The sequence below is a fragment of the Ictalurus furcatus genome, chromosome 17, assembly GCF_023375685.1.
Source record: "Ictalurus furcatus strain D&B chromosome 17, Billie_1.0, whole genome shotgun sequence".
Classification (NCBI taxonomy): Eukaryota; Metazoa; Chordata; class Actinopteri; order Siluriformes; family Ictaluridae; genus Ictalurus; species Ictalurus furcatus.
In genome coordinates this window covers 15,331,257-15,345,268 of record NC_071271.1, presented here as the reverse complement: position 1 = coordinate 15,345,268, position 14,012 = coordinate 15,331,257, and the positions used below count along the sequence as shown (strand labels likewise).

General features: G+C 38.3%; 1 protein-coding gene across 1 annotated transcript in view; it reads left to right on the top strand.

Annotated features, from left to right (window-relative positions):
* zmp:0000001236 (mastermind-like protein 2) overlaps window positions 1-14,012 on the top strand; it is a 56,434-nt gene that overhangs the window by 37,191 nt on the left and 5,231 nt on the right. Inside the window, exon 2 of the mRNA XM_053647920.1 lies at window positions 7,860-9,119. Within this exon, the coding sequence (XP_053503895.1) occupies window positions 7,860-9,119 (1,260 nt within the window). The remainder of the gene's footprint in view (window positions 1-7,859; window positions 9,120-14,012) is intronic.

Sequence of the window (14,012 nt, the reverse complement as noted above, 5' to 3'; positions counted from 1 at the left end):
AAAGAAGACGTCACCATGTAAGCAATTAGACGTTGTTTAATCTGTTTATGTCCAGAGCTATGCAAGTCCCTGTACATAATGTTGTATTGAAATGAGCGCATTTTAACTTATCCATTGTAGCCAGACCTAATATCATTTGAGAGAATTCAACCTATTGAGAATTTGACCATGCTGTGGTATAAATACAAGCAAACAACCCTCAACACCTGGTTGACATCTAAGTGATTACGTTTACATGGGCAGCAGTAATCTAATTATTGACCTTATTCTGAATGACAGTATTGTGATTAAGGTGTTTACATGAGTCGCTTTTAGATACTCCTTTCATGTTCCTGTTTTACATGTTATAGAACATAGATCGATTAACGGCACACGTCATTACGTCCCCACGCCACACCGTCCAACGTTCCCTCCAGAATTTCACGTATCAACATACAGTTCGTCTTCGTTATGGTACCGTATACAGTTTTGGGTGTTTTTATTTTTAATTTTTACGAACGCTTCAAGTGCAGTTAATTATTTGTCATGCTGTATGTGCAAATAGATGACTGCTTGAAGCCATGGGCTGCGTCCCAAACCATGTACTTACCTTCTACATAGTAGCTGAGATGCATGTATTTCGCCTACTATATAGTAGCCTAAGTTTCGGACGCAGATGTGCTCTCTTGTTTGCCATAAAACGGTTGAGCATTGCTGTGTGTGTACGTGTCCTGTCGCAAAATGCGGTGAAAACTCTCACACGACGTTAATAGTGTGATTAAGGTGTGTACATGTCTGTAATGCACTTCGATAATGCAACTAAAATAGGAGTACTCCACTTGTCTTAATTTGATTTGTGTTTACTTCGAGTATAACTTTAATCGTATTAAGGTAATAAAAAATTGCTGTTTACATGGTAGTTTCTTAATCAGAGTATCGTCTTAATCGGGTTAATATTGGATTATTGTTGTCCATGTAAACGTGATGCATGTTAGTTTTGGTCTAACTAGTTATGCAGCTAGCATAGCTAGTGATAACAAGCATGCCTGGTTAGAGTACAGCAGCATGACCAAAGTCACTAGCTAACATTAGGTAGCCGATTATGTTGTGTGCATTTATAATTTTACAGTTTGAGAGGATGAACTGTCTGCTTTCTTTTCCAGTGCACTTTTCTGTTTTGCTGTGTAAGCTGTTGTCAGCAACAAAGCACTTTGCTTCATGTTAAATTATAACCTACCCTCATACAGGCAGGGAAAGTTCCTGATTGGTCAATCCAGCTAGACCGTACTGAATTTTTTTAGCTGCTGATTACAAAGCCACAGACAGTTGGACAGTCTATTTTAGTGATCACTATCAAGATGGAACACATTAATATAAGAAGATATAAACAAATTGCTTGCACCAACTTTAATAGTATTAATTAAAACCATGTCCTTTTTTAGATATGTGATTTTATAAACATTTAAACCTTGGAATATTTAATGCAATGTTATTGAATTCTATGCACAGTAATGTTGTTTTTTTGTAATGTATGCTGATAAATTTGGACCCATGTGGGTCTGTATTTCAGTATAAGGAAGTGAACAAAGAAAAAACAAAACAATGTTTACTGTATCTGCATGTGTGGGGACAAAAGACATCAGCATAATGTGTTTTATCCTGTTTATCTGAGTATGATAAGTGCTTTCACTCTCTCTCTCTCTCTCTCTCTCTCTCTCTCACTATCTCTCACTACAGACACTGAATGTAATTAGCTCTCATAGAGAAAGCAGAGAGTAGATGTGAGATCTATGAGTCTCGAGGCTGAAAGCTCTAGGTTTTCACTCCTATCCGATTGTAATTCCACCTCACGGCACTCAGCAACCCCTGCAACCGTGCAAATATTATGTCTCCTTAGGAACACAATAGTGTTATTTATTTCTTTTATTTTGGCTATGTTTTTTCTTTAAGGTTGGATTTAGAGAGGAAATCTTCTGATTGTCTCAGTAGCGGATTGCACATTTCTGAATAGAGTCTATGGCTCAGGAATCCTTTACACACATGTATACCTGCACACATCCATGCACGTACAGTACTGTATACACATTCACAATCAAAGGCAAATAAAGACATCTACATACTTTCAATGTTTCAGTGATCCATGAACTGAGATAAAATGCAGTCACAGGAATGTATACACGTGCACACACTCATAACATGATCCTTTTTCTTAGGAATATTATGATGGATAAACAAATAATGTTGTTTTTGTGACTGTTGTTGTGAGTAGCAGAGGGGCCCCAAGCAGGAATGTCTTGGGAAAGAATAGTGTCTAGTATGTCCAAGTTGAGGCCTAGAGATGTGCCAAATCTGTGCTAGGAGAAATGCCATGACTCAGAGTTTTGTAGATAATGGCAGAAACATTTTAGTGGCTTTAGAGATTTAGGGTTCCTTCTCAATATGTGTGAAAATTGTTGATATGGGTGTGAACTTTAGAATGTGTTATGGTAATTTTGCAATTAGACCGTGAATATTAGAGAGTGAGGTTTGAGCGAGGTGAAAACCAAATTGGAAGCCTATGAAAAGGGGGGGGGGAGTACTGGGATTTTTTGTGAAAAAGTGAGTCAAGATCTTCATGTTTGCACCAATATTAAAGGACAAACATACAGTGGGGTCCAAAAGTCTGAGACCACTGAAATCTGGATTATTTCATTTTCATTTAACATGGGAAATAAACAGATTTTGAAATATTTGAAACAAAGAAAGTAAATGTTCAATATCTTCAATATTTAATATTGAGGATTCTGTACTATTTATTGAAATGTAAGCAAATGTGTGATATTGACCATGTTACTGCTTTGTACAAAGGGTCAGAGTTTCCTCATTCCTACTGTCTTATATTGAAGCATGTGTTCAGACGACACTCAGATGGATTTGATCTAAAATTAATCATAAAGTTTAGCATAAACGTGTGGAGTCCACGCCATGCTCGAGTGCACACTGTCAATAAAGCAAAAAAGGGACAAACCAAATACTAAGAAACTCATGTAAATATTTCAAAGAATCTATTTTTCACTCACGTTGTCAATAATATAATTTGTCATGAAAATTGTTGTATAGATTTAGAAAAGAATGCATAATCGAAGCATTTTCACTACTGCTCTCAGACTTTTGGACCCTACTGTACGTCAGGAGATAAAAAAAAAACAAAAAAAACCTGTAATGTACTCTCACTACCTACACCCATACCTGATGTGTATAATGAAAGAGGAAGGACAGTATAACAAAAAGGCAACGTGTAATATGACAATCCTAACAATCTTTATACCACAGCACTGTTTAATTCTGCTATAACAGCAGCTCTAAGAGAAGTGGCAGCTGCCAGGCAAATCATAGGTTTATATTAATGCGCATATTCCAATACGTTATCGTTTCTAAAGTAACTCATATGGCAGATGCTTCATATAAACAAAGACTAATAAAATAACCAATAAAAAACGTGTTATCTAACAAAGACGTATAATCATTTATAGGATTAAACTTACTATAAGGGAATGTCTTCAGGACAGAGGACTTTGTGCTTTCCCATTTCTCTGTAACAAGCTGCATTATTTTTGTCTAATGAACTTCAAATGAGAGCGAAAGAAAAGAGGCTGGTGAAGGAACAGCTAAAACAGAAGTGTTAACAGGATGTTCCACAACATTAACATCATTATAAATGGTTAAAAGACACAGAGTGTCTTATTTAAATTTTATTAAGTGTTATTTAAACACAACCTTTATTAATAAATCAAACATTACAATTGTTGGCCATAAGAGTGGTATAAGTGTAATTAAATATTTCCAGATGTGCTGTTATAAGAAAATAATGAACTTACTGTACTTACTTATTACTTACCGGGGTAAGTAACAAGTATACCCTGTTGTGTTTTATTCCTTACATAGTATTTTCAGAACTGCATGAAATGCAGTTAAGACACAGATTAACTATTTCTGTTGCCTTTTACTGCACTGCAAACACTTGATTAAACTACTAATTTCTGGTGAATAGTCTGTCCTCCCCAATTTGCTGTGCTTTCACAGAGTAAAGCATTATTTCAAGGAGGGATGCTGGCACCTCAGTCTACTTGGCACTTCCTCAAGCTTAGTTATTGTGCTTAGGGAAGCTTTTTAAATCTATGAGACAAGCACTGGAACCTGCTAAAAAAAGACCATAATAAATCACCACACCCTCCTTTTTCAATTCTGATTTCCCCAACACTTTTGCACGTAGCATGCATGTGCCTGCACTTACATGAATGAACTTGCCACATGTCTTTTAGCTTTTCATGATCTGAAGCAGAGCTACATAGGTCATTACATATTTTCTGATGAAGACGGTACCTTTGATTCCTAATAGAGTAATGGGAAGAGTTTTACATCTCTTAGGTTCAACAAATCATTAACTATTCATGTAATGTAGACTGGAACTACAGGGATCTATTTTTGTTGATTAATGTTGCCCCACTGTAATATAAATAAGCTACTTCACCCAAATACTAACTAAATACATGCAATTGTATATATTTTTCATTATTTTATCAATTATTTTATACTTATTTAGCGAATAAATGTGAATCTTGACAGTGGACACATCATTATGCCTAGAATACCATATAATTAATATAACCGATAGAACAAAACTAATATGATACCTAAAAGCTATAGATTAAATCTCATTTAAATTAAATATCACCATGTCACTGTGCTGAGCCACTTCTGTTTTCAAAGAGAATGAGAGGAGATGATTTAATTTAATAATACATCACCATGTTTAACCATACCTCATGATGATGATGCATTCATTCTGTCTGTTATATCAAATACCAAGAATATACTTGATCTTAAGCCTTAATTTTGCTTTTGAGTCACGAGCATATAAATAGTACAGTTCCAGAGACATGCACAATCTATGTCAAAGTGCATTGAAGCTGTCCTGGTGACTTGTGGTGGCCCAACACCTTACTAAGACACTACATATTGAGTTTTCCTTCAATTTGTTACAAGTCCGTAGGCATTTACATTTTGAAGCACTTAGCTTCAGCGAAAAACTCTATTTAGTTGAAATTATACATCCGTCATTCATCCATCCTCAGTAACCACTTTATCCTTCTCAGGGTTGTGGTGGATTTGGAGCCTGTCCCTTTACCACTGGGCACGAAGTGGGAATACACCCTGGATGAGTTGCCAGTCCATCACAGGGCATCACACACACATTCACACTTAGAAGCAATTTAGAGTAGCCAGTCCACTGGCAGGTTTTTGGAAGGTGGGACGAAACCAGAGTACCATACCACCTGAAATTATATATCATGTTTTGTTTAATATTAGATATGCATTTATAAATAAATCCTAAATAGGCATTTTTATTAAAGTGGAATGCAGGATATATGTACTGAGAGTCATATACAACTCCCTTCATCAGGAGTCACTTTGAGGGAGATCCTGTGCTTCTGAGCTCATTAAACCTTAATCAGAAACTCTATTTTCAGATCACTTGTAGATCCGTCAGGAGGATTTCCCATGAATAGAGGCCACTGTTTCTCCGCGACCTCTCCGCCAAAATGATCCCACTGGAATTATTTCATATGTGGTTAGCACAGCAGTGAAGTACAATTGATATAGCAATTGCTGTGTCTGTTCTTTCTCCCTCTGAATAGGCTACCCTGGTTTTCATTGATACTTTAAATGTATGAGAAGAACAGATGGCATTACTGTGTTTGGTGTTTCATTTAATACAGTTTGCCATTAGGGTGTTTCTCGTTAATCCATGAACCAAACACAAAATGTAATTTTAAACATTAGTGTCTTTGTTTTGCCTCAGAAGATGAACGTGAAGCACAATTTTGGACTCTCAGGATAGGAATGTTCCGTTATCTTACAAGAACAAAATATAATAAAAAATGACCATTTGCACTATTTATGTTTGCTATAGCATGTAGTATTTAAGTGAGTATGAATGCTGTGGCTGCATTATGAAACATCTTTTACTGTCATAATCACCTTACAAGGTTGACATCATCACTGTGTGGTCTTCCATGTAGGAGTGAATGAATGAATAAACCCACATGATATATTCTTTATATTCAAAATGAACCCTAAATAGACTCACCTTCCATTTTCATAGGAACACCTGTACACCCTCTCATTCATGCAAACGCTAGAGACTGGTGTGTCTTAAACTCCCAGGAGATCAGCAGTTTCTGAATTACTCAAATCGGCCCATCTGGCACCAAGAACCATTCCTCAGTTAAAGTCACAGAGATCACATTTGTGGTTCATTTGATGCTTGATGAGAACATTAACTGAAGCTCTTGACCTGTATCTTCATTTTTGTGCTTTGTGTTGCTGCCACATGATGAGCAGGTGTACAGGTGGAGAAAAAAGTGGACAGTGAGTGTACATGCATTCACATTTACGCACATTTAGTACGTTTATGAGTCTGTATTTCTTGCTTGAATTTGGACCTCTCCATGAAAAATCATCGAAAACAAAGAATTAGTCGTCCTTAACATGATGAGTCAGACAGTATGAGGGTGGTTAAGAACTGATCTCATTCATAGTGAAACAGCATAGGTAAGCAAACACAGAGCGCGAGAGCACAAATGAGAGAGAGCAAGAGAGAGAAGTGTTCACTCCCAGCCCTGAAGGCATGAATCACTTTACCACCATGACAATGTGTAATATTTCCACCAGATGGAAAAAAGCTCTTATTTGCCACTACTGTGAGAACTGCTCTAGGCTTACCTCATTTCTGCACTAATATTAATGTTATACCTAACACATTATCTCTCCCAGGCTGATAATGTCAGTCCATATTTGTATGATTTTGCATTTTCATAACACTGGTTGTTTGAGTTTTGTATTCCTAGAGAAATGATTGCACTAGAAGTTACTGTGTATATGTACTCAACTACAATTGCAGATGCTTCCGTACAGTGACTTAAAAGGGACTTATGAGTCATTGTTCTCATTTACATAAATGAAGACATGCGAGACAAAGAGAACAGCCTTGCGCACAAAGGAGAATGCTGCTATCTTTACAGTGAGCCAACAGTGGGGAAATATAATTCATGCAAATGAGCCAAACAGATAAAGGCTTTCTTTGTCTAGCTGCTCTTTATATCTGATGGCTAAATTTAACTGCTCAGTTAATGCAGGGGTTTCAGATCAGATTTTGTGTTGTTAAACCTTATTTGTTCCAGCATATTTTTTGCCAGTAAATTATACCTGTGAGCACAGCGTTCTTGTAAAAAAATAAAAATAAATAAATAAATAAGACAGATAGATTATCACTTGTTTCATCTCACAGCCAATGTACCAGTGTATTGTTTCTCTTTTTAATCTAACTTTGTAGCAGCTATCCATTTTCCTGGGCTTGAAGGGAAATTTTCAATGTAATCACAAAGGAGAAAATGAACAATTCTCAGCTTTTGATTTTATCCACAATGGCCATGTGAACAAGGCAGAAAGGCTCACAGTCGATTACAAAAGTGGGTCAATTTACATAAAGATAATTTGTTCCTGAGACACCTTTTTTTCATTCTAATATTTAGAAATTTCATCAACATTTTAATTGGTTTTCAGCTTTAAAGAGGACTTTGATAAGAGTTCATTAATTAGATAGAAAAGGTCTTGTTACATTATGTGCACTTCCAGCAGTAGAAAATGTGCTCATTTTGACCTAAGTGTAGAGAAAGAGACCACAGGCTTCTGAAGAATTCTCATGTGCTGCACTATTTCATTTTAATTGCTAATCATTCCTTTAATCTAAATGTTTAAACATTTTTGTAACAGACGCATTACTTTAAAGCTATGTTCAGTAGAATTCCCAGTTAACAATTAATTCTTTGCCTTTACAGCTCCAGGGATCTCTTAGAAGAAAGATTGAGGGGCAGCCTTCGGGGTACACTGCTAAGCAGAATGGACACTTCTGTGTGGGCCCAGTGCCAGACTTCAAGCGTCTTCGTATGGAGACAGGCTCTCTTCATGCTGGTGCTTGCTCTGTGGATGCAGGGCAGCCTCAAGGTTTAGCTGGGTCTATAGGTCTGGGCCATGTTCCCCGGCGGAAAGACCCCTTCATGATGGGTCAAGGTGTAGGCAACGATATTTTCAACATGACTCTCAGAGATATGAAGAAAGAACCGATTGATGTTCAGACCTGCAGCCAGTCATCAGCAGATCCTGCGATGATGGTGTTTGACTTTAAAGATAAGGATGGAGGACAGATTGACCCTGATCTCCAGGATCTGTTTGATGAGCTCACCAAGTCAGTACCACCTCTCAATGATCTGGAGCTGGAGAAAATGTTGAAACAAGATGATGACTTTGGTTTGGATCTCGGCCGACCCAGCTCGGCTGGTGCTACCAATCCCTGCCCTCATTTAGATAAACCAATCAAGACAGAGTACTCATCTGATTTTGGCCAAGCACCAGGAAGCTCTCCGCAGCTCAGGCCAGCATCTGCTGGACCTTCCTTCTCAATGGCCAACACAACTTTGTCAACTTCTCCCATTGGGCCTGGGCAAATGACCCATAATCATGTACCACAGACCACCGGAACATCGTCAAGGGGACTACCTGCCTGGCATGAGATGTCACATGCTGAGCAGCTAAAGCAAATGGCGGCAAACCAGCAGCCCAAACAGCAGCCCAACTCTCTCATCCACCACCAACAACAAAGCCACACTGGAGGAGTGAGGAACTGGTCCTCCACCATGAGTGGCCACCCCAGTTCCTTTTGTCAGGAAACAATGTCCAGCACTGGTTTGCTAAGCCAACCAAGAATTAACTCTCAGGGCACTGGTCAGGGCAAAGGCATGCCTAACTGTCTCTTTAAGCCCAGTGGTTACAACCCATCAAATCCCACCGACATGAAACCGCTCAACAATAAACCAATGCTACATTTCACCCCTAAAGCATCAACTTCAACCACAGGCCAACAAATCCCCCGCATGGTTGGGTCACAGAGCAAACAGACTACACAGCAGCAGTCTCCAGGAGGTCAAAACACGCAATTCCAGTTGTCTATACAATCATCCTGTGTACAACCGAAGCCCCTGAGGCCTCCTCTCAGCCAGCATGGTCCTGGAATCAGTTATAAAATGAACCAACAAAGACAGGTAGGACACTTATTTGAAGCATGACTGGCAATGTTTTCAGAGTTTTCAGAAATCCTAAGTAGGATATTCGGCCGAAATGCTGCATTTTGCTTATGTTTCAAACACTAATAATAAATTCAAATCAGCAGAAACAGAAAATCTATTTTTATTTGTGTAATGATTGTTACACTAAACTGGGAGTTGAAAAGCATATTATTTTAACACATCATCAGGAGACTCAGACTTGTTGAGACTTGTATTTAAGCTGTCTCAGACTGGAATGATTATTTTTGTAATGTCTCATGGGAGGGACATAAGCAAACAGGATTAAAATGCTAACATTAACTGTGGATTGTATAAGAGTATTACTTTTATTTGAAGTAATGCCATCATATTGTCATGGGAATATTTTATTAATCCTAAAATCCACAGTAGTTTTTCTCATGATTCTAAGTGCTGCTGGTCCATCTGCTATAGTCAGTTTGTGTGTAGCATTTATGGAAGGGAGCAGAATTTATTTTCTCTTTATATTCTGGTTTTGCATTGACCATTCAGCTCACCCAGCACTCTGCCAGATTCTTCTCTTTACTTCGTTTAACTATGAGTGGCTTCACTGTGCTGTTAGTTTGTTTCTCCTGTCGCAATAAATCGCAGTGTCTTGTGTCTGAGTAGTTGCAGTGCATCTTGAATATGCATATCCCCTCAAAGCGATTTGACGAGAGTCCTGGCTCGCTAGCCTGTGATGGATTAACATGCAAGACTTCTAATTTCTCCGCCTGTCACAGTTGCTCAGCGCCAAGGCATAGATGTGCACAGCGGGATTTGCTAATTGGAGTTTGTTAGCTATGAGGGACAAGTTGTGGAAAATGACAGTAATCTGCTTAGCCTGGTGCCTGTGGTTGAACCACTGATTTGTTATGATTGGGGAGATTTAGAACATCCCCCTTTTCAGTTTTGTTCAAACAGCATCTCCTGCCTCGCTCTGTGTGAAACGATAACATGAGCCACACAAGATGGGTCCTCAGAACACAATCTCCAAAATGGTTCTCAGTGCAGTGGATGCTAAGAGAGCAGAGATTAACCTGGATTAAATCATAGTTTAACTATGAATTCAGTTTACAAGAATCAGGATATTCTGAATGAATTGATAATATTTCAATTCATATGTACACAAAATGTGCATTAACTTTTATCCTGTTGCTACATTACTTTAAACTCAGATTTAAATTTCAATCAGAGATTTTAATCTTACGGTTGAGGTACTTTAGTCTTATATGAGATGCGTCTCAGGAAAAAGTTTATGCTTCTTTTTACTCTAAAAGCAATAAACAATGTAGCTACTAAACAAATCTATCATTGTGGACAATCAGAATTAATCCTAGGTTGAGATTTTATGGGCTTGTTTAGTATTTAGCCATGCAATACAAATTATGCAAATGAGGCTGCAGCAATGCTGAGGAAAGAAAAGAAGAGGGCGTGGCCAGACATACATAACATGTGCCATACACACATTCCTTCATTAGAGCGAAAGAATACCAGAAGCTGGTTATAGCTGCCGTAGCTGCCAGTCGCTAACATTAGCATGTAGTCTGTTTTTTTTTTTGTTGTTGTTGTTTATTAATTACCCATTACCGAGGTCAGGAATGTTTGCAAAACTCAAGTTGGGACGGTAAATAAACCTAACATGCTAACAAGAATTCTTGTAAAGTGAATTACCCCTGATAAACAACACATTGTTTCCTTTATTTAAACGTGAGCCCCGCATTTATGTTTTTCGTCTGGCTTCTATTTGGCAAGCACAGACTAGGGAAGCTAAACTGCATCGGTTAAATATTTTGTTGCTCTGCTCTAAAGTCAGACAGCAAAGGCAGTAGTTGGAAAAAATTGGCAATACTATCGTCAATCATCCCAAGCCTCACTAAGCCTCATTGTTGACACTGGGGCATGACTTCATGTTTCTGGACACTTACTCAAAAGTTTACCATGCCTTTGAAGCACCATTTATCTCCAGAGGAGGATTACCATTATTGTTAGTCACTATTGTCTTATTAAACTTGTATTTGCAGTAAAGTCTCATTTCAGTAACATTTATCAGGTGATTAAAAAAATATTGTAGATAGTCTGGACCAGATAAATGCTCAAAAGGAATTCAGTAGTCCTCACCATGAAATATTTTTTAAGTATATTCCATGGAATATATGAGCCAACAAGTTTGGGTTTGGAAGTATTTCATTGCTGCAGCTGATGACTGAGCAACTATGTGTATGTTTGTTTTGCAATTTAAATGTCAATTCAGTGACAGGAAAATTATATTAAAATAAATACATGAAATACAGCTACTATAAATGCACCAGTGGGTTTACGACCAAGTATTAAAACTAATGAACAAAAGAAATAGGGTTTCAAAAGAAATTTTAAAGCTACGTTCCACAAGCAGATGTGGAAATATTTCTTCATGAGAGACCACAAAGTCATGAGAAGTAACTCTGTAACAGCTAACATTTAATACATCTAATAAAAAAAAAAAACAGCAAAACATATATTTCCTGGGTTATTCATATGCTGAGAGCTCATTATGTAGCATATAAGGCATATATGAGATACACATAGGCATTGCATGGTTAATTAAGGTTGATATTTTTGACACTCTTCCTGGAAGTTAAGAAAGTCCTAAACAGTTCCACTCTTTATGAAAAAAAGATATTCCTTTCACTGAGGGAAATACTCCTGCTGGCAGCACTGATGGGGTTAAACTTACTGCTGAAATGGAAACAAAGGCACAGCTTCTGCTACAAGAGGGGAGAAAAATGGGAGTGCTCAGAGTCTTCCCACAGTCAACTGAATTAGTAATGCCATGGAAATAAAGGTCCCGAAATGGTGCCACAGTCCCTCTGGAACCCTCATGAGCAGAGCTGAACTTCCTCCCACCAGGAGCAGCTTGCAAAATTCCTGTGAAAAGATCAAGATTTGGGCTCTGTTTTTCATTTTCTTGTTCTCACAGTCTGCTGATCAGTCGCAGGCTTGAATGTGTCAAAACTGGGATCCATATTTTCAAGGGTGTTCAAGCCTATGATGGAAATCTAATGGAAATCTTTGTGTCCAGATGGGAGGCAAAGTGCTTCATTCTCTGCTTGGGAAATTCCACATAGAGAGTTTTTATATGCTGTGTAACACATACAGTATAGTCCTGATTTCATTAAATGTTGTAATGCCAAGTATCTCATATTTATGATTGAAGTGTTGTGCTTGTTGGTCACAATCAGTCACAAGTGAGTAATCCATGTGCTTGCTGGTTTGGATGTGAGACAGTTGGCCCTGGATGAGCCTCTGTGGCAGATTTGAATGGATTATAGCCTGAAATATATTAGCTTGTCAGTTATTTGCTATAACATTATTTGGCATAATATTCACTATATCAGCCTTTGCAAATTAATTTACAGTAGATTTAATATACAAGTTGAATGGGCATCTACTTGTCAGTAGTTTTAAAAAAATAAAATAAAACAGAAAGTGATTGTAATTATTAAAATGGGAACTTGCCTCTAAAAGGAGAAAAGGCAAAGAATGTCGGTAAAACAGTGCTGATCAAGCATTCTCTCCATTTTTAATTCACTCACAAAAATAAAGCCTCCCTCAGCAATTTTGATCTGAATTTAGGCCTGGATCTGTAACATCTTTGAGGCATTTATGGGAGTTCAGTTTCCAGAGTCATAAAACACAAAATGTTGACATTTGGTTTAAATTAAAAAATTAGGTTTTATGAAGCAAATATCAGCCCATCACTGAATGTTATATTCTTCCTTCAGCACAGTCATCACAGTTCTATGCTTTATCATGTTATATTTTTCCCTCTTCATTTTTGCTGGATTCCCATCTCACTGAAAAAAAAAGAGGAGGGGGTGCCAGGTTGTTGGAGCTGCACTGCAAGTCGAGTGCTTGTTTCCTGGGAAAGCGATCCAGGGCCAAGTCCAGATGCCGAGCTGCTCCCTGGGGACGGCGTTCCTGCCTTCAGACTGCAGGAAGTGTTGTAAGAGAGCAGCGAGGCTCGGGCCTAGAGCCCTGTCAGCTGCTTGTAATGCGGGGTAGAATGAGAGCCTAAATCACAGCCCTCCTTTATGGAGTCCGCAACCACATGTGGTATTCATTTAACGATGTACTGAAGAGCGTAGAGTGAAGCAGAGATGGAAAACAGCTTTATGACACATCAGGATGACAAAGAGTGGATTAGAGAGCCGTCCACGCTAATGAAACTCTCAGTCCCTCCCACCCATAACACACACCCCACTGAAAGGCAATTTGAATGTAACATGAAGGCAGTTTGGCTGGTGTCCAGACTGGTCATGATTTCTCGCCATGCCTCTAATTGGAGGTAATACAAAGCAGGGAATGAACTTTTAAGGGAATCTTACTTTCTTGTACCAAAAACTGGGAAAATGACTAGTTCTGGCAAAAGTGACTAAGCTTACATCATTAATGGAAAGCGAGGATGTTGTTTAAAATATGATGTGTATTAGATGTCAAAAAATTGATACTTCGTGTAGTCCTATTAAAAATGATGACCTGCAAAATATCATGTGCGTTTTTCAGTGAAATAATTTTTTGCAGTCATCACACTGGAGAAGTTCATCAGAACTCACAGCAGGGAAACAATGATCTTCACTTGCCCTCTAATTAATTAGTGGACTTCCCAGAGCTGATCCATCTCAGCATGGGACCTTAGCAAGTTCCTCCTCAGCTCCTCTGAGGCACGGCCTGTGCCACTGCAGATAGGCCTGCCCCTGAATAGGACCTCGTGCATGTGTACTTTTCCTCAAATCCCCTTTTCCATGGCTTGTTGAAGCAGGGAATTCCTCCCATAACACACGAGGTTCTTTTCAGTGCTTTTGTTAAAGGACCTCCATTGTGGGTTTTTGG